Here is a 22,388-nt window from a genome sequence, read left to right on the forward strand (position 1 = left end):
CTTGAATTAATGAGTCCCTATGGGCTCCTTTTATCAAGCCGCGCTAGCGGTTTAATGCGCGTAATAGCACGCATTAAACCGCTAGCTGCGCTAGCCGCTAACGCCTTGAGCAGGCGGTAGTTTTTTGGCCAGCGCAGGGGTTAGCACGTGATTAAAAGTCACGCGCGCTAACCCCGCTAGTGCAGCTTGATAAAAGGAGCCCTAAGTTTTCAGGTTAGTACAAATCATAATCCAAATTTAGGACTCCTTTTCACTAAGGTGCGCTAGCGTTCTTAGTGCACGCATAAGATTAGCGTGTGCTATAGCGCGCGCTAGCTGAAAATTGACTGCCTGCTTAAAAGGAGGCAGTAGCGGCTAGTGCACGGCATTTTAGCGCACGCTATTCTGCGCGCTAAGGCCCCAACGCACCTTTGTAAAAGGAGCCCTTAGTCCTGCCATTCATTTACCTAGACTTACCCCCTCTTTTACTAAGATTAGTGTACGCTAAATGATTAGTGTACGCTAAATGCTAATGCATCCATAGACTAACATGCATGCGTTAGCATTTAGCGTGCGCTAAATCGATTAGCACGCGCTAATCTGCTAGCGCACCTTAGTAAAAAAGGGCCTTAGTTCCTAACTCCACCCCAAAACTGTCTCTCTTGCCATCTACTTTTAGGATTTACATTTAAGGGTTTATTTAAATTTTGAGCATAAATTAGGAAAGTCAGCTATAGTAAATTTTTAAAAAGATACATTTAGGTGCCTAACTCTCATTTGTAAATCATCCCCTGTGATTTTAACTTTCATGATACACCCAAAAAAGCCCTAAGAATTTCATATAAAAACTTATTTAGTTTGTTTTAAAGATTTTAAGGGGATAAAGGCCTAGTTGTTATGTAAGGAGAATCTGTTAACCAAATACTAATTAAGGGGCCTCATTTGCCTTTTTTTTTCCATTATATTACAATGGGGAGAAAGCTTAGTAAATCAAAACATGAAGTTGGAAAATCAAACCCTCAATTCTCAAGGTAATATCTACACCTTCATTTGCTAGAAATAGGATTATTCTACAGATAGTGTCCGAGCCACAGCAAATGGTCTTTTATTCACAAATGTGATTTGTTTTTTTTTTGTTTTGTTTTTTGTCTCTTGAGAAGATAATCTTATTGAAATATTGTCAGCTTAATTGAAATTGATTTGTGTTTGCCAAACATGATGAATGCTAATCAGGTTGCAAGATTAGTAGAAACCTTGGTGGCATGTTTTGTCTCCTCGATTCTTGTTAGACTTATATTGAACAATTTACAGAGATTGTGTATAGTAAACCAAGACATTAAATAATCCCTACCCCCCCCTAAAAAAAAGCTGCTGTTCTTCTTTTAACATCATTTATGCAACAGAACATACACAGGCCCCTTGTGCATATAAATGTTTTCAATGCTAGAACTTATAAGCATAGGTATACAATACATAGAGTATACCTGCAAAAGTACCAGCTAACTGCTATTTTGCAAATACCTACTTAAATTATATAACACATATTTGCAAGGGGACAGAGACATGGACAGAGCATTGGATAGGATAAGGGCAGGGCTGCTACTTATGCATGCAGCTTACAAAATACAATAAATGACATGTGCCCTTGCTAACATATACAGTAGGTGCCTGCAAGTTGATGACTGTTGTCTTGATGGGCACCTAAATGTTAGGTGCACTAATACCTGGATGTGCTAGGCACACAGATGTTATAGAATAGGCTTCTTTTGCATGACCTCAGGTATTGAGGGCTCCTTTTACAAAGGTACGCTAGGGTTTATAGCGCACACACAAAATTACCGTGCGGTAGCTGAAAATCTACCGCCTCCTAAAAAGGAGGCAGTAGTGGCTAGTGCGCTCGGGAATTTAACGCACACTATTGTATGCGTTAAGGCCCTAGCGCACCTGTGTAAAAGGAGCCCTGAATATACGAATAGTCATACTAGGTCAGACCAATGGTCCATATAGCCCGGTATCCTGTTTCCACAGTGACCAATGCAGGTCGCAAGTATCTGGCAAAAACCCAAATAGTAGCAATGTTTCATGCTACTGATCCAGGACAAGCAGTGTCTTCCACCATGTCTGTCTCACTACCAGACTACACAAATTTTTCCTCCAGGAACTTGTACAAACATTTTTTAAAAAACTGTCACCATCCGTACCTCTGGATAGCGCAGCGGGCCCTGTGACTAATGAATACCAAGCTGGCGTGGTCCCCACTGACTTGGGGAACCCTTCAGGTTTAAAGTCTGTCGTCTGTTGCCCACAATAGGGCTGCAGGTAAGTATTCCCTTTTCCTCCTGGGAGAATAAGGACTCAGACAACGAAGCAGGTTTCTAGCTTTTATTCTGGCCAAAGCCCAATTGTGGTTAAAAACTCACCACTATCTTGCAATGCAAAAATACTTCAAAATGACTTCCAGAAAAAAAAAACACCCAAAAAGCACAAAAGAACAATAGCCATTAAATACAGGCTCTCAGTAAAAGTCAGAATACTAGAAAGTTCAATTGCTGGTTCCTGGACTTTAAGTTTAAATTATAGTCTTCTTCACCAGGACAGCCTTGTGTACAGGTTAATTAAGTAACTTTGTAAGTCCCACAGACAAGGTTTCAAAATGGAGTTCTTCCCACAAGCAGCATAAGTAATTGTCACAAACAGTTTTGCATTCAACATGCCCTGAATTCTCCCACAGACCTCAGAGCAAGATTACTACTCCCAGAGCTCAGAGCACTTCAGTAAGAACTGTGCCGTTCTAAACAGGCAGCCTTTCGTCAGATGTTGCCAAGCCAACCACTTCTCAGCTGGTTCAGCTCAGAACGTAATGCAGTGCCATCACAGGAAAAATATACTTCAAGGTTTTTCCCTTATGCAGTTTAAGCAGCCTCCAAGTTTCATTACTGGTTTTAACTGAATCACTCTCATAGCAGGCGCTTTTCTACAGTAGCAGTTTTCAAACACAAAAATTCCAAACCCACATTAGCAAAAATCCTCACAACTCACTTTTACAGCAACTTATGTCCATGGCCTCAGCATAAGTTCCTGGCTCTGTTGCCCTGACTGGAGTATTCACTAACTCTATGGGTTCAAGCTGCTGCTCTACTTGAAAGGAAGGGATTTCTTACATCTCCCAATCTCCATTGCTGCTGCTGTCTGGCTGGGATAAGGGCTCAGGTTGTTGCTTGCAAGGCTGTTGCCCTGCTTGCTTCTCCCTCTGTTCTCTCCCTCTCTGCTCTTTAGGGAGCTTATAGCCCCACCCCCTCAGCCTTGATTGGGGAATAGGACTGCTCTCTCTCCTCAGCTTTGTGTGTTTCTCAGGGACAGTGTTTCTCTATCTCTGCCTTACAGGAGCAGGGTGCACTCTGGGATTTAACCCTTTAGCTGGATTGGCAAGAGCTCTAGGCTGAACAAAGTCTTCCTGCATGTCATGTACTGACTCACTCTGGCTGCACTGGTGGTAGTCAGCAATATCAGGTTCTAACTTGCTGATCTGGTCAGTTCTTCTGCATATGGGCAAGATATTCCTATCCCTTTTCTTAGGGACAAATCGTTTATTAGCAGCTGATTTGTCACAAAACCCAGCTATGTTAACCATTATTACCACATTGTCTCGCAATGAGTTCCAGAGCTTAACTAATCTTTGAGTGAAAAAAAAAATAAAATCTCCTATTGGTTTTAAAAGTATTTCCATGTAACGTCAGAGTATCCCCTAATCTTTGTTATTTTGATTACTTTGATTATTTACTGGAATCACTGCTATTTTCTTCTGAATTTCTTTACTTACCAGAAAAACAAGAAAAATGCAAATAAACAAACATAATGTGAAAAGAAATATTGCATGATCAAGTTCTGCATTTGATAAGGAATTATTCTATAATGAAAGAAAATTTGCAGAGTACACTTATATATGCTAGTGCTATATATAATTCATTCTTTATGTATCAAGGGATATTTCTTAGTAGAAAAAGTGTCATACTGGAAAATATTTTTAACGTATATATTTCATAACACTTTTTTTCTTTTGTCAAAACATCTCGCTTTAACCTGCAATTTTCTTTTGTCAGGAAACTATTTTTTACAGACTATGGAAATATTGCCAAAGTTGAGAGATGTAACATGGATGGAATGAAAAGGACACCGATAGTGGTATCTAAAATTAAACAACCAACCTCCCTTGCACTGGATCTAGTCAATAAATTGGTTTACTGGGCAGATGTATACATGAACTATGTGGAAGTGGTTGACTACGAAGGAAAGAAGAGACATACTATAATTCAAGGAAACAATGTAAGTATGCACAAAGAAAAAAAACAATGGGGTCCTTTTACTAAGGCGCGTTCATAGAATATAATGGGTATGTTAGCATTTAGCGTGCGCTAAATCAGTTAGCGTGCCTTAGTAAAAGGACCCCAATGTTAATCCCAAAAAATTTTATTGGGTTATTTTAGGTATATGAAGAAAAACTTGAGAACAAATATGCAGATCAATAGATTCATCCTTGTCAATCACAGATTATACTAGTCTCTTCTTTATCAATCAATGAATATAAAAAAAGAAAAAAAATTGGACCACATAACACCTTATTTCAGGGAGCTACATTGGCTCCCCATATAAGCTAGAGTGCAGTTTAAGTTTGATTGCCTGTGTTACAAAGTAATATCTGGAATGGCTCCAATTTAGTTGATCAATTAACACTGTCATTCGCACATCTCTGCTAATGTTTCCCTCAACAATAATAATAACACCAGTCAATTAATGGCAAAATTTGGGCCGCAGATTTATTAACTTCCAAAAGTACAATAAATCCATCAGTGATAACAATACATCAAAACAGTGTAGCATAACAATCACAATCCTTGGAGCTATTCAGTGACGAACTAGCTCCACACACAAAAATGTCCCCAAAATCCCAAAACCCCATCCCAGCAGGGCTCGCGGTGCCACAGAGTCCTGCTGCCACCCATGGCGGTGTCACACATGAGCAGCTCCAAAAACAAATCCCCCGTTATTTTCATAGCTGCACTGGTCCACATTTTCCCCAAAACATAAATAGTTCCGTAATAAAACTGTGACCAACCGAACCACCCACTTCGCTATGAACCAACAACCCCAGCCCAAAACCCCTAATGATAACAAAAAGAGGGGAGGGGGAATGGGCGGGAAACTTTTCCCCTACAAAAACCCTCACCCTATCGACCTCCCTCCCAAACAAAAATACCACAAACCCACCCAAACTTTCCTTCTAAATTCCCACTCCTTACAGAACCTCCCACCAATCACACCTCACCTGTCCATAACAATTCCCTCCCACTTCTCTCCACCTACCAATCCCGCTAAATCCTCTACCGTGAATACCTATTCCACTACCTCCCTATTCACCCCCTCCCACCTCCCACAGCCCGCTAAACTTTAACTCTTAACCACCCCTTCCCTAACCAACTGGCTCAGCCAGTGTTATGTGCTCACAGTCAAAACTGTGAGCATACTTATTTTTCCCATCATAGACATTCTACTTGGATAGCTTCCTTTTTTGATTTTCCATCATCCAAAGGTTGCCGCTATTAAAGATATCACAATCAACTACTCTCATTTCAAGCAGCTACTTGGGATACTGATTTTCACCAATTATTCTTTACATCTACATCATATCAAAACTTTAGGAAACTATTAAAGACTTATTTATTTAGGACATTTTTGAAAGATTGAAGATGTACAGTATTTCATTTCATGTTGTAGCAGTGTTTTACTTTTGTTAAAGCACATAGATCTGAAGGGTAATGCAGTATACAAATGTTATGTTTAAGTTATAGTACACCATTTATCAATAAATTCTTGATCATCTAGAATATTCTAGGCTCTTTCATGACCTGAGTCCTCTAGGGATTCTTTTAGTATGACAGTGTTCAAGAATAATAGCATAATGAAGTTCACTCCTGATGATGATTTCCATTAAATTAATTATATCAGACCAATGGTTCTTGAACCTGTCCTGGGGGACCCTCAGCCAGTTGGGTTTTCAAGAAAAACCTAATGAATATTCATGAGAGAAATTTGCATGTCTACTTCCTACTTTGTGGGCAAATCTCGCTCATGCATATTCACTAGGGATATCCTGAAAACCCAACTGGCTGGGGGTCCCCCAGGATAGGTTTAAGAACCACTGTATCAGACCATTTATCCATGAGTGGAATTATCATCATCCAGAAGTGGTTAGTCTTGAAAAAGCCTTTGTAGACATTTTTCAGTAAAGCTGAGGATAATATATCAGAGTTGAAAGGCCTGTCTTCAAACAAGAAGAAAGAACCAAAAATCCCACAAAACATAAAATGTAAAGCAAACACAATGGGTTTGACCAAAAACATAGCAGATGAATGTATTCAAACGCAACATGAGAAATCTTTTGGCAATGTTGCCTGTTTCAGGATCCTATGAGTTCCAAAAGGGAAAACAATATAACACTTATGGGATAAAATATAAAGATAACAGAAAAACTTTAAAAATGTTAAGAACCATGCATATAGTAACATGTAAATGTATGATAAAAGAGCCATGTTCTAAAAAAGTATTAAAAACATATATGCATGATCCTAATTGTGGACTTGAGCATAAATAGTATATTTGTTTAATTTAAGATTTATATTGCTTTGTATTTGATATCTATTCTATTCTTGCTTTCTGTACAAGTGTAATACTTGAAATTTAAGTTGAAAATAATAAATAAATAAAAAAAACAAACAAACATATATGCAGGAACATGTAAATAATGAAAAATATTAAAAAATATTTCCAAATATGTATACAGAGAAAGAATACATATTAATAAAACAACAATTGCTGTGGTAGCAATTTCCAGTGTGACAAATGTGATGAAGCCCATAGGAGGTGAAAGGGCTTCGCTGCATTTCCCCCGTGGGAATCACTACCGCAGCTTTGTAAAAGGAGTCCTAAACTTCTTTAGTAAAATGACTGTACTTCTTGGAAGAAAGACATACTAAAAAGTAACTTTTAAAACAAACTTGGATTGATATGAATGTAGTAAGTGACTGAAAAGCAAATAATCTTCCAATTCAATGAAGATAAAAAAAAAAATATTAAAAATATTTTTTAAAATATATTAATACAGAATTAAAATAACAGAAATGACAAGGGGGAATTCATCAATGCATAGTACAAACAAGAATGCTGTTTTTGATATTATAACGAGGTGTTTTGGTTCTTATTCTTTTTAATGCATGTTTTAATTTTTTGTAATCTTTTATTATGTAATACTAGATTGATGTATGTAGTTTGTGTGTTTTGAAATTGTATCACGTGCTGAAATGTTTCAGCTTTTTCCTGTTATTTTACTACAAGTTGTGCTAGTTTAGCACAAGGTCTCATTCGATAAAATGGAACCCGTGCTAAAATAGAATGACTTGTAGTAAAATAACCTGTCTTAACAGTAGCACACATTGATGAATTTTCCCTTTAATGTAGGAATTAAATCATACATTTTAACAAAATAAACTAAAGTGATTGTATTTACAATGGGCCCGATTCTATCAATGGCGTCAGTATCAGCGGCCACCTAAAACATGGCCACTGATCGCATGCCAATCATGCGTAGGTACTGATGAACTCCATACAGGTCACCCTCTTGACTATTTACAACCTTCTCCTAGTAACTGGTAGTGCTCAGAACCTTTGGTAAAAACGCCCCCACAAACGGGGACAAACCCCTAAATGCAGCTTTAAGAGTCTATCATTGCACTATACACAGTCAGGTGTGATTGGAATAAAGAGTTTTGCTCTATGTAACTTTTACTGCACCATATAAATCTTCAATGATTTTCGATTACAAAATAAGTACTTAGCTGAATTCAATTGTAGTAATGTTATCACACTGCAGCGGGTTCTGATATTTTTTTGTCAGAACGGCTTCCCCAGAGGACCCACTTTCTCTGGCTGTTACTCAGTGGTTAGCTTCTCCCTTGTACCGTATTTTCACCCATATACCGTGCACCCGTGTAAAACACGCACACGGGTATAGCGCGCGGGGAAAACAAATTTATGTAAAAAAAATTTAATATAGCGCGCACACGCGAATACCGCGCATGCTAAAACCTCCTCCCGCCTACTCCGAACCGGCATCCTCCCCCCCACTCGCTTACCCGCGTTTTACAACTTTTTTTTTTCAATCTGATCCGGCATCCCCCCTGCGAACCAGCATCCTCCCCCCCCCGCTCGCGTCACCCCCGCCCGCGATCCTACATCCCCCCCCAGCACCGCAAAACATCTCTTACCCGATTGGGCACCGGCACCAGCACCAATGCACAGGAAGTGCCAGTGCCAGTGCCTGAAGATCCTCCCTCGTTGGTTTGGGCTGGGCTGGGCTGAGCGGTGCGGTGCGGGAGAGATCCTCCTTCCTGCGCCGGGCTGAACTAGGCTTTGAGCATTTGCGCATGCTCAAAGCCTTCTGGTCTCGCTCTCTCCGAGATTATCTCGGAGGAGGAGGATCTTCGGGCACTGGCACTGGCACGTCCTGTGCATTGGTGCTGGTGCCAGTGCCCAATCGGGTAAGAGATGTTTTGCGGTGCTGGGGGGGATGTAGGATCGCGGGGGAGGGGGGGGGGTGACGCGAGCGGGGGGGGGGGGAGGATGCCGGTTCGCAGGGGGGATGCCGATCGGATTGAAAAAAAAAAAAGTTGTAAAATGCGCTCACACATATAACGCGCACGGTTTGTAAAATCGTGTATAACACGCATGTTATATGCGTGAAAATACGGTAATCCTCTAATAACTCTACCTGTTTCTTTTTTTTCATAACAGGCACCTTAAATGTAGGCCAGCATTTTAAAGGAGGCAAAGGGACACCTACATATGCCTAAGTCCACTTCTAGTGCAAACCACACACCCACCTGCCTTAAGCATCCCTCCGTACCTCCGCAGGGATGAGACCGGTGCCTTAGAATAACACCTTCAATTTAAAAAAAAAATGCCCCCCTAATTGGTCAGTTAGACAGCGGTAGGGCACACACAACTTAAGAGCAAGCATTTAGGCCTGGTTTTAGCTGGTCTAAACGGGTGCATCTAAATTATGTATTGCACACAGGTGCTAAGCATGGTTCTATTGCATGATAATAAATTAATATAGTAGTCCTTTTACTAAGCTTCTGTAAAAAGTGGCCTTAGCATGCTCTTACATGGAGTTTTCTGCGAGCTAAGACCATTTCTTCCGCAGCCAGAAAATGACCACATTACTTCTATTAACTTTCATGTTCTAATGCTGACTATTAGCATATAGCCATTAAAAATAATTGTCACAGGAGCACTTACCGCAATGTATTTCATAGATGGTAAGGCCTCAAGCGGTAATCTTGCACTAATTAGCATATGGTAATGTAGACGTATTAACTGATTAGTGCAGAAATGCCTATTCTCCACCCCCTAGACATTCCCCTCAAACAATAATGTAAAAATGATTTTTAACATGCAAGTGGTACTTGCCACAGAATGAGCATGCCCCATGGTAAGCCATTATAAGCACACTAGTGCTTGCCACACTTAATAAAAGGACTCCATTGTGACATAGTACAGATGTTTTTGTGCTACTTAATACTACTCTTTCCTGCTCCTTGTGACCCTGGGCAAGTCACTTAATCCTCCATAGCCCCAGGTACATTAGATAGATTGTGAGCCCACCGAGAGGGAAAATGCTTGAGTACCTGATTGTAAAAACCACTTAGATAACCTTGATAGGCGGTATATAAAATCCTAATAAACTTGAAACTTGTAATAATAAACTTGAAACTTCTACAGTTTCAACAATTTTATAGTCATCCAAACTTTTCTCTTCGCATCAAAAGATGCTAAGAGAACATTAAAAAATTATCCATCCAAAGTATTGGATATGCCTGATTTGTAATGCATCTGTGTGAGGAATTTTTACAATGATTGCTTGTAAAAATAAACAAAACCTTGCCAATTGTAAAGGCATCAAATACATATGAACACCTTCAAGGCATGGAAAAACTAATAATGCCACTAACAGCAATTCATTTCTGCTAATGTATTGGCAGCTCAATTTCTAAACCAATACAATTGAAATAGAGGGGGGGGCTTTCATAACAAAGAGCCAGAAGGATGGCATTGTTCTTCATATTGCTTTGAATGATGTTTTGAAAATAGCTCTACAGTAGTTCTATGAAGGGGTGCTGAAAATTTCCCCTCATGACGACGCAGAATTCACATTTGAAAATTTCACACGTTTTGTTGACATGGTTCAATCAATGATCTGAAACAATGTCAAAGCATAGCATTAATATTCTGTAAATTGGCACTTTGCAAAATAAATACTTCAGCTACAGTGGCAAAACAGCACTCAGAATTTTGGAAGTCTGTTGGACTAAAAACTTTTCAGCACCCCTTCGCATTTTTGTCCATTCCTTGTTTGTATAAGTAGAATATTGATTGAAACATATGGACGCGTTGGGGGTTTAACAAGGGCTAATATTTACCGCGCGCTAAATTGGCTACTGTGCCTTAGTAAAAGAGGGGGATACAGTACTTATCTAAGAATCCTGAACAAATACAGACTTGGGGCTCCTTTTACTAAGGTGCATTAGGGCCTTAACTCGCGGAATAGTGCGCGCTAAATTGCCACACACGCCAGACCTTAACGCCAGCATTGAGCTGGCATTATTCTAAAAGCGTACCGCCCGGTAATTTTGTGCGTGCGCTAAAAACACTAACACACCTTAGTAAAAGGAGCCCTAGGTGCCAAGTTCTACTCTGTGTGCTGCATTAGGGGACAGGAGTGTTCTTTTTCACTTGAAATTAGCTTAATCAGCCATTTTGGGTTTGTGATGGTTAATTGTCTCTAAACTGTGATAACACAAAAACTAAGAAGGGAAAACAAAGGAAGTAATTCCCAATGATAGAACCAAAAAGAACCTCATTAGAAAAAATGTCCCAAAAATCTAATGAAACTTATTTATATATGTGAGAGTTTCATTATATAGGAACTCAGAATAACTGAGAAATCCCCACAAATTTTCTTGGAACTTTGCTAACAAGCAAATAATGTCCAGAGTCCATGCTACATCGATAACTTACTTTTATTATTCTTATTTTGTGGGGTTTTTTTTATTTTATTTAAATATATGTGAAATTAATATTATGATAAAACTTCTCATTGGAAATAGTGCAAGGGCAATTGAGAAACATGGCAATATTCCAAATATAAACTGAATCACTTAGCTGAATGTTAGATGCGGTCCCATTGGCATCCAAAAGAATGTTCCGTTTCATCTCTTCTTCAGGGGTGATCCACAATTTGTTAAGCTAAATCATCAAAAAATTTTTTTACGAGAACTGTGTCTGTTTACACTGGCCAACAACAACAAATTCTTGGTGCCTTGGGCTTTTGGCCTGTTCCTGGGGTTATTGGGGGCATCAATTCAGAAAATTGCATTGGATAGACAGCATTAGCTCTAGTTTCTTAGATAAGGTAATGGGATACTAGATATGATTTTGGGATAGTAGAGACAAACGCGAATATTGGGCAAAAGAAGATCTAGGTGCCCTGCCGGCACCTAACTTATAGCAGCTTTTTTGAGAATCCAGCACTGAGAATTTAGGGGGTCAATGGGCCATGTCAGGTACCCTATGTTACATTCACCCTACCGACACACCCTCCGGCAGGAGGGATGCCCAGTCCCTCTGCCTTAGGCGCCTGGGCCAATTATTATAGTGGATATCTATAAGTTGCAACTGAATATAAAACAACACTGTCAGATTTGTACAGTACATATTCACGCACCATATGGGTAGTGCCTTAATGACAGACGGTATACTGATATATTATGATGACTATATCAGAAATAAAAAGGATGCTACAAGGAGGACTCAAATTGCAGATGGTGATGTACATTTTAAAGGTTAATGATATCACTGTCTCATAACATATTTCATGTACTGGACATTAATTTTATAGCCTATTAATTGTTTAGAAGCAAATGTTTTCAATCAAGAATGTCTAAGCTACACGGATTATAATAGAAGTATCCGTTATATGTCTCTTCTGAACTAAGAATATTCTGATTTTGTTGAATTAGTAGCCAAGAAGACAAATGCACCGCTTTTCTAGACACCTGTTTTGAACAATTTTCAAAAGCCTATAGACTTATCCCCTCTTTTACTAAGGTGCGTTAACCGATTACTGCGCATTAATCGAATTAGCGTGCACTAAATGCTAACGCATCCATAGACTAACATGCATGCGTTAGCATTTAGCGTGCACTAAATCAATTAGCGTGTGCTAATTGGTTAACGCACCTTAGTAAAAGAGGGCCTTAAACATCCAGGTTTACCCTCTTAAATATGCAGTCTGAGCACCCCCCCAATCCTTTTCATGAAGATAAAAATAAATGAGCTTTCTTAACGGTGAGATAATGTGGACAAGGGTTGATTGCAGTAGGGAAAGTGTCATCAGGAATGTCACTGTGGCACGTTATTTGCAGTTATAGGTACAAAAGTATCCATACTGTCCTGCTGGACCACATTTCCAAGAGGAAAACTCTTCGGAGCTTCATTTTGAAAATCCTGACTCTGCAAGCACCTAAGGTAGCCTGAAAATTGTTTTCCTATAATAGTTTAGATCTAAGAATTGTTTTTGTCTTAATTTGTAATGGTTGTATACTATGGTTGTTTCTATTAATTTAGAGTAATATTCTGTCCTTGATTAAACTAAATAAGCTTTATATTTCTTAATCATACATCTCCAATTAAATCTATCTTCCATGGTATTTGATTTCTTCCGATCTAAAAGACCAACTCCTAGTTCTGTAATTTGCACACAAGTCCTAGCGTCCAATTTTAAATTTTCCGAAGATTTTCAATAATGAACCAAGGGTGATTTATCAGTTCACGGGAACCTCTTATCAAAAATTAAAGAGTTCACCTGGGTATGTCCACAGTTGTTATGCACCCAAGAGCTCACTGCAGGGTTTACTCATAAACATCATATATTACCATCCCGAGTGAATAATTATTTAAATTCAAAGGTGCTATGTGCAAAAATAAAGAAAAAAACAAGCTCCGAGCCACATAGGGAGGAGTGAAGACAAATCGGCCGAAGCCTTGGGGCCAATCGGCTAGGAGTAGGGGGGGAGGGGGCAGGATAGATTAGGGGTGAGCGGAGGGGAGGTTGCCCCTCCCGATCCGGCATTTACCATGATAAAAAAATAATAAATAATGGCAGAGACTTATCTTAATGATATCCGCAATTGTTCCAAACATCTCTTTACTTGATAAGGGGGGGTGCCTCGGCTGATTACCCTACAGAGTACCCCGTTTTGTGTCCTTCCTCAGGGGCAAACTCAGGGGCACAACCCAATATTATCAAATGCTAACTTCTCCATATCATTGCGGAATGGGATAGGCACGTGAGATCTCTCGGAGAGAGATAGAGATAAAGGTTACTGCGGATGGGTAGACTAGATGGGCCATTTGGCCTTTATCTGCCATCATATTTACCATGAGAAGAGGGCAGGAATGAAAGAAGCATTCATAATACTCTGGATTATAAGCAGGTCCTTCGGTCTGTAGAATTATAACATAACATTGTGCCTGTTGACCGTGTAACCGTAAGTTAAACACAGTTTATAAAAGATTACTAATAATAAACATAATACATGGAATAAAAAGAGTTAGTTAGTCAAATGATTAGAAAATAAATAGGTCTTCAATTGTATTCTAAAATGTTTATGAGTGAGAGTGAGCAGTAAAGTTCGAGATTCTTTATTGTGAAGAGCTTCTTGAGACGTCAAAGTGTGATTAAGAATTTTTTTTACTTTTGCAACCCTACACTGAAGGAAAATTAAACAAAGGATGGGTTCTTCTACTGTGTCTGTAGGAAGCTAAGGAAAATCTGTTAACCAAATAAAGAGAGGCTGTAAATTGTATTTCTAGGGATGCCACCTGCTACTATGCATGCTCTGCAAGTCACACAAAATTCATTATTTGTGCTTTGTTTGGAGTGAAGAGATATGATCATGCTTCTTCATATTTTGTTACCTTATATTGGTTGACTATGGAATACAGAGTACAATATAAGTTGTTATTGCCGGTTTATAGAAGTATAAATCAATTGGCACCAAAATATTTGCAGAATTGTGTTACCCTATGTACCCTCTCATGCACTACGCTCTGCACTCTGAATTGGTCATCCCCACTCGGAAGAAGTTGAACTCGGAAACTGTGAGAACTAGTATATTTTCATGTGAGGATCCCACAGAATGGAAAAACCTTCCAATTTTAAGAAAATGTTGAAGCGTCATTTGTTCTGTAAGATGAAACATGATTATTGATGTTTTTCAATAACATGATTCTGTTTGAGATATTTTTGGTGTATTATGTTCAAATCAGTTTTTATTATATACACAATAGAGAATAAAAACATAGTCTAGAACAGGGATCTCAAAGTCCCTCTTTGAGGGCTGCAATCCAGTCGGGTTTTCAGGATTTCCCCAATGAATATGCATTGAAAGCAGTGCATGCACATAGATCTCATGCATATTCATTGCGGAAATCCTGAAAACCCAACTGGATTGCGGCCCTTAAGGAGGGACTTTGAGACCCCTGGTCTAGAACAATCAACAAGGCAGAACAGGTTCAGCACAATGCTCCCCTCCCCCCCCCCCCCCCCCCCCTCCAAACACCACCTTATCCAAACATAACCAACCTCCCATGAGATCTGGAATGATTGCAAACTGTAGGTGACAAAAACGCCAGAGGCCCTTACTCTTGTGGCGCCTGGGTCAACCAAAAGGTGTGTCTCACACACACACACACAAAAAAAAATTGTGTCCGGTCCTGAACTAGAGCTCCAGAACCAGCAGACCGCCTATGAAATAGTATTCAAAATGAGGCTATGCCCTCTCAGAGACAAAGAAGCAAGATAATCTCCCCAAATGAGTAAAAAATGACTCTGCTTGTGCGGGTGGCCTGTCACCTCACAAGCCTCCCACAAGGCCTGATTGTGCATTTTTGGTGTATTTTATAATATTTTTGTGTCATATTCTATGCTTGTTATGTATGTAAGGTTGTAATCCACCTTGTTAAAGGCAAACTATAAACTATAATACCTAAGGTAGGTGATTCCTTAGGTAGATTAACCCAGAAATCAGGAATCCAGCTCTACGCCTAAACATGTTGGACTATGAGCATCAATGAAATTCCAGCTCTTCTCTAAATTTTGTGGATATATTTATGCAACACTTCTCAAGAGACCATGTACCACTGATAGAATTTATTTGGATCCACTGTACTAATTCTAAGGGCCTGTTTTACAAAGCCACGCGGCAATAGCCCCAAAGCCTATAGGGTCTGTTTTACAAAGCCGCACGGCAACAGCTAGCGCAGCTTTGTAAAACAGGTCCATAGAGATTTAAAGGGCTTCGGGGCTGTTGCCGTGTGGCAGCTGCTAGTGCGGCTTTGTAAAACAGGGCCTAAGTGAGGTCTCTTACATGAAGCTGTCATCATTTAATTCTGTGCAATCAGTGGAAAGGAACAGTACAATCTGCTTGTTAAGTACTGATGCAGAGACCTTGGAGGATGAGCAAAATTTAGACCGTTGAAATCTTTTGATGACTTCAAGGAGAATTTGGATGATTCTGGGAACAGAAATCAGTTTAATGGATATCATCTTATTTAGGTTACACTATTATGTTTGTACAAAAAGCAGTTGGACTACAATATTTCCTGGCTATAAATCATTAGTTTATGCCAAATGAATGCTTCCATCAGCTGCCATTTTTATTGGTTATAGAGACCATATGAGCAAAACAAATCTCTTGCTAATGGAGAAACCTTTAATGAACATAACTGGAATGGATGATGAGATGAAAGTACTGACTCCTGGATTTCCTTTATGCAATGAAATATGACATGTTTTGGAGTCTTAAAAAAAAAAAAAAAAAAATCAAACATGGGCAGCTAAAATTTCAACTTTCTGAATAGTATATTTACCATTTGAATGCTCTTTAGAGTATTTGTGAGTCCTTCATGGCCTCAAATATTATTGGAAGTATTACTGTATGTGAATTTCGCAGTGTGCTATTTACCCCCCTCTTTTACGACGGTGCACTAACCGATTAGTGTGTGCTAATCAAATTAGCGCACACTAAACGCTAACGCGTCCATAGACTAACATGTATGCGTTAGGGTTTAGCACGCGCTAAATCGATTAGCATGTGCTAATCGGTTAGCGCACCTTAGTAAAAGAGGGCCTTTCAGTTAGTCTATGGACACGTTAGTGTTTAGCGCGTGCTAATTAGATTTTTTTTTTTTACCAGAAATTACATTGGCTCCTAATATTATTAAATTTATTAATTATTTAATAATTAATAATAATAATTAATTATTTAATAATTATTAATTATTTAAATTATTAATTATTAATTAATTATTAATTATTAAAATTAGGACAGGTTTGTTATAAAATTATGTTTGGTTTAATTCCTTCTTACTTATATGCTCATATTTCTTTTCTTTTTTTTATTTTAACCAAAACAATCCTCACAAAAATTACTTATTTTGTTTTTCCATCAGTAAAGGAATGCAAGTATAAAATATATGTAACTAATCTATTTTCCTACCAAATAGTCAAATGGGAGTCTATAATCTGCAAATTTTGCTATCATTCTCTTATATGCATTTTAGAAGATTAATGAAAACATATTTATTTAGTAAATTTGGAAAATGATTATTGTATGATTTTAATTGATTGTAAATCGAACAGCTAATGTGCTGATTTTATCTTTTGTAAATCACATAGGACCGTGAGGTATCTGCGATTCATAAATAAAGTTTTATATTAAGTTATCTTTGGAAAGCTTCATTTGTTGCAACAAATAGATCAGTATCACATTTTAGACCTATTTTATCCTTTGAATGTGTCTTACCACAGTATCAAGAGCTTGAGCAGTCAATATTTAAGAAAGTTGGTTTACTATATATTGTTCAATCATAAAACAAAAGTAGCCAGATTCAGAACAGATAATAAACATATATAAGAAGTTTACATATGTTTCCTTCTTTTAGGTTAGACATCTCTATGCCTTAACAGTTTTTGAGAACTATTTATATGCAACTGATTTAGATAATTTCAACATCCTGCAAATAAACAGATTTAATGGCACAGATGTTCAATCACTAATGGAATTAAATAAAGCCAGAGGTATTCACATCTATCATGCAAGATCTCAACCAACAGGTAATTCACATTATTAATATTCGTTTTCTTATAGTATAATAGTGTGGAAAAGCTGCTTATAGTATAGTATATTTTCTAAACACAGTAGTAGGTCATATACGGTGTTGTGGGCTTAAAAAAGGATTTATATATGATGAAATTATGTATTTTGATTGGAGATTTCTCTTTTTTTCCTGTTATTAATGGATAATGTATTATTCAAATTGTAATAAAACTTATTGAACTAAAAAAAAAAAAATTGAATCAGATTGGGCAGATAAGATGGACCGTTTGGGTCTTTATCTGCCGTCATCTACTATGTTATGTGCGGCATCTGGAAGTGATGTCAGTGGGAGAAAAGAAGTGGTGCTCACGGCGGTGAACAACTAGAGGTATGGTGGAAGGAAAGGGGGACGCGCGCGTGGCGAGGAGAGGATTGGGAGGTGGGTAGAGAGGAGAAAGGGTGTCAGTGCCCCCATCAACCTGGCATCTGGGATGGACTGCCTCCGCCCCCCCTTTACTACACAACTGCACATTCCTCTAAGTTTAAGTTTAAGTTTATTAAGATTTTATATACCGCCTATCAAGGTTATCTAAGCGGGGTTTTTTTACAATCAGGTACTCAAGCATTTTCCCTCTCTGTCTCTACTCGCCTGTATTCTCCCTATACTTCCCTTATACAACTTTCTTCTTTGCCATACTTTGTCTATAATTCCCCATACTCCTATCATATGGGTAGTGCAGTGTGCATAAGAAAATAAGAATAGTCTTACTGAATCAGACCAATGGCCCATCAAGCCCAGTAGCCTGTTCTCACGGTAGCCAATCCAAGTCCCTAGTACCTGGCCAAAACCCAAGGAGTAGCAACATTCCAGCATCTCAAAGAATAGCAAGATTCCGGAACCCCCAATGACAACAACATTCCAGAGCTGAAATTGTGATGTCATAATGCCTCATTCCATAGTGCCTCAGAACCAGCCTTATCAGTGATGCTACAATGGCTTAATTGTCCTATGACCAATGGTCCATCAAATCTAGTAACCCGTTCTCACGGTGCCAATCCAAGTCACTAGTACCTGGCCAAAATCCAAGGTGTAGCACTATTCCTTGCTACTGGTCCAGGGTAAGCAGTGGTTTCCCTCGTGTCTTTGTCAATAACAGACTATGGACTTTTCCTCCAGGAACTTGTCCAAACCTTTCTTAAAACCAGCTATGCTATCCACTCTTACCACATCCTCTGGCAATGCGCTCATTGCGAGGGGAGGAGTGGGCACCTGAGATTCCAGATGTGCCACGAGATGCCAGGGAGGAGGAGAGGTGCCAGCGCCAGCTGACAGCTTACAGGATGTGCCTCTCGTGTCGCACTCAGCCAGCACCAGTGCCTCTCCGCCTCTCTGCATTTTCCCTTCCAGCACCCCCCCCACACACTGATGGCTTAGGGGCCCATCTGGAGGGCCTTCACGCATGCAGGGACATCGACGTGATGATATCATGCATGCGCGTGACATCTTTGCATCGAAATCCACACACTTCCAGATGCCCTCGAGCTGAAGACACCAGATTTAGTGTGCTGCAGCTTCGCAAACTTTGTGAGACACTGGGATAATGCATAGTCAAAATGAGGATGAACACAAGAGAGAATGAATAGGAGAGGTCATCCATGGAACCTTATGGCTTAATTCCTACTCTCCACAAATGCAGGAACCCATAATCACTTTCTGCATCTTTCCTGTAAGATAGGTTTTAAACCACTGCAGCACTATACAACAACCCAATTTCACTCAACTGCTTAATCAAGAATGCACCATTAGCAGTACTGAATGTTGAAGCTAAGATAACTAGAAGCAGAACCACATATCCTCCTCTATCCATCCATATACTGTATATCTTCAAATATAAACTGAGATTTTAGTGTAAAAAGTTGTATATACCCCTCCCCTTCCATACCCATCGCAGGCCTACCCCATGCCTTGATCCTTGGTGGTCCAGTAATTAACCAGTACTAGAGCAACTCCTCATTTTCCCTGTCCTGGATAGCTCACCCACCCCTCTTCCCTCCTGCCTCCTGAACCTTCCAAATGCCTACCTTGCACACCCTGGTGGTCCAGCAGTGAATCAGTGCAAGAGTGATCCTCCTAAACTCCTGCCCAATGCAGAGCTGCCAACAAAAATGGCTGCCATGAGTTTCTGTGGAAACCTTCAAAGTTCCTGTGGTCTCACAAGTTTGCTGTGGGAACTAATGGCAGTCATTTTCATTAGTGGCTCTGCACAGGACAGGAGCATAGGAAGATTGTTCCTGCCCTAGTTCACCGCTGGAGAAGACATGCAAGGTAGGCATCTGTGAGGTCTAGGAGGCAGAAGGGAGGTGGAGTGTGGAGCTGGCTGGGACAGGACATGGATGGTGTCACTCCTGTCCTGGCTCACTGCTGGACCACAAGGGTTCAAGGCAGGTCTGGGGGAGGCCTTAAATAGGTCAGGGAGAGGGCGGGGGAGTGAAGATCCAGCTGGGAGAGAAAAAGGAGAGATTGCTCCTGTCCTCACCACTGGACCACCAAGGTTTAAGATAGTCCCAGGCAGAGGCCTGCAATGAACATCAAGGGTGGATGGAGGGGCTGGATGCAGAGACAGGAAGGACATGACATGGTGGGGTAGGATGGACAGCACAGAATAGTATACTTCAGGGAAGGCAGGTATGTGGATATCAGGGAAGGTGGGAGGATGGAGAGAGCATTATCTATATATGAATATATATGAATATATGAACCCTCAGTTTATATTTTCCCCTTTTTGTGAGAAAACAGGCTACCTCATTTTATATTCAGATTGGTTTATATTTGAGTATATAAGGTAGATCATGCACTGCAGATAGTAAAACAGTATCCATTCCAAGATACTTCCTAAAGCCTGATTTATATGATTGCCTTTCGGGTGGTCAAACATCCAAGTGCCAACTTTTGCTGGTTTTTGGACCTCCAAGAGTTTTGATGATGCCCATGAATATAGGGTTACCATATTAAAAAATAAAAGAAAACCCCCAGATACATGACCCCACCCCATTCTGTCTCAGCCCCGCCCCATTCTACCCTCTAGCCCCCGTCCCCAGAAAGCCTCCTGTCTTTGCGATGAGCTCTGGCCATGTCTGGAGGGGCCTGGAGCATGCGCAGATGCGTGTGGTGTCATCCACACATGCTCAGAGGCCCTCCAGATGCAGCCGGAGCTTGTAGGTATTTTACAAAATCCAGACAAATGCCAGGTTTCGGAAAGTCCATCCCGGAGTCCAGAGTCCTCTTAAAAGAGGATGTCTGGTAATCCTACCTGAATATCAACCAGCTTGCCTTTATTCACATGTTTATTCACCCCTTCAAAGAACAGTAGTAAATTGGTGAGGCAAGTTTTCCCTTGACTAAATTCACGTTGTCTTTGTCTCATTAATCCATGTTTATGTATATGCTCCGTAATTTTGTTCTTTATAATAGTTTCCACCATTTGGCCTGGCACCAAAGTTAGACTTAGCGGTCTATAATTTCCTAGATAACCTCTGAAACTCTAAAAATCAGCATTATGTTGGCCATTCTCCAGTCATCTGGTACCATGCTGGATTTTAAAGATAAATTGCAAATTACTAACGTCAGCTCTACAAGTTAATTTTTCAGTTCCTATCAGTATTCTGGGAAATGAAAAATGAACTAGAAGAACTACTCTTCAATTTGTCAAATCACCCCATTACTTCTTCCATTGTTCCGGAGCTTTGTTTCAACTTCTCTGACTTATTAGCACTGAATGCCATTTCTGGCAGAGTTTGCAAGAGGGGCTGTTGTGGCAACCCATTGGTTTAGGTGGTGTACTTTCAGTTTTTCCCCACCCTTCCCCCTGTCCTTCTGGCGTCATTGCAGGAGGTTTACAGTCTACCCCAGGATCCTCAATGATACTGAAATTTCCACCCAGTACCATTATAATTGGGATATCCTGAAAGCTGCTTGTGGAGTAGAATTGCTACCCCCTTCTGTTGACCACTAAAGGTGGATGAATAAACTTCCCCCATGTGCTAAGCCCTGAAAAGGTGGGTCTCCTTGTCCCCTGAGAAAGGCACCTCCTATACGCCAAAACTGGGATTCTTGTTGGGACCACTAGTTTAAATAAAGACTTGATCATTGGTTGGAAAGACACCTCCCTTGCCTTTTGTTTGACTATTTATATCTTAAGGCGAGGAGTTCTTCTGTTTGCCTGTCAGTATCTTCCCCCATATCTTCCAAGGGATTACAAGTCAATGAGTGTCCACTCTCAACTTCCCATTATTCCAACCCAAACATTACTCTAGAACAGTGTTTTTCAACCTTTTTGTACTTATGGACCGGCAGAAATGGAGGAATTGTTTTGCGGACCAGCGGTTGAGGAGTGCCGCTACTGTACTGCCAAGGGAGATGGGGGTGGGTGGGGGAGAAGTGACTTTTCCTATTAGGAGGCTTCTCAGCCTACCTGGGGGCACGGGAGGTCACGTATCGTGTTCTGTTTTGCTGCTCCGGTTCTGTGCCAAGTGTTGCAGCAGTGGGACCTTCATTCCTTATGGCCAGTTCTGGAAGTGGGGGGAACTTCTGAGGAGGACCGAGAGGAGAGCACAGGCCGGGGAGGCGGTGGCTTTCTGTGCATGCACAGCGATGCCTTCGGGTAGCACAGTCAGCGGACTTGCCGCATGGCGCCTGCTTCGCGTGCCTCCCGCTCTCCAGTGGCCTTTAAGCCAGAGTTGCCCATCGGCCACTGCACCAGGTTCGTGCGAGCTCTCCGTTGGCAGCCCCGGCGCTGCCTGGAGGTGTTGGAGGATGGCTGCACTGGTGTTTTTGCCTGGGTGGTCCACGAGGCGTTTGCAGTGAACCACCTTTTTAACTCGGTGCTTGTGGGGGACATAGGTCCTTCGTGGACCAGCGGGAGATTTTTGCGGACTGGTACCGGTCCACGGACCCAGTGGTTGAAGAACACTGCTCTAGAAAACCCTCTACTCCTAACCTTGCATTCTCAACCACCTGCAGATGCCATAAGAAGCTAGAATGGACATCATCTTAGCAACTAGTTACTCTCAGCCACTGAGAATAGCCCCAGTTTTCTCATTTTAATCAGTTTATTTTTGTTAGAATTATTTTCTTAT

At 40.3% G+C, this 22,388-nt stretch overlaps 1 protein-coding gene across 1 annotated transcript in view; it reads left to right on the plus strand.

The window, feature by feature from the left end:
• LRP1B (LDL receptor related protein 1B) overlaps positions 1-22,388 on the plus strand; it is a 1,445,547-nt gene that overhangs the window by 400,642 nt on the left and 1,022,517 nt on the right. Inside the window, exons 6-7 of the mRNA XM_033944130.1 lie at positions 4,080-4,302; positions 17,098-17,269. Coding sequence (XP_033800021.1) covers positions 4,080-4,302; positions 17,098-17,269 — 395 coding nt within the window. The remainder of the gene's footprint in view (positions 1-4,079; positions 4,303-17,097; positions 17,270-22,388) is intronic.

Source organism: Geotrypetes seraphini, chromosome 5, assembly GCF_902459505.1.
Source record: "Geotrypetes seraphini chromosome 5, aGeoSer1.1, whole genome shotgun sequence".
Lineage (NCBI taxonomy): Eukaryota > Metazoa > Chordata > Amphibia > Gymnophiona > Dermophiidae > Geotrypetes > Geotrypetes seraphini.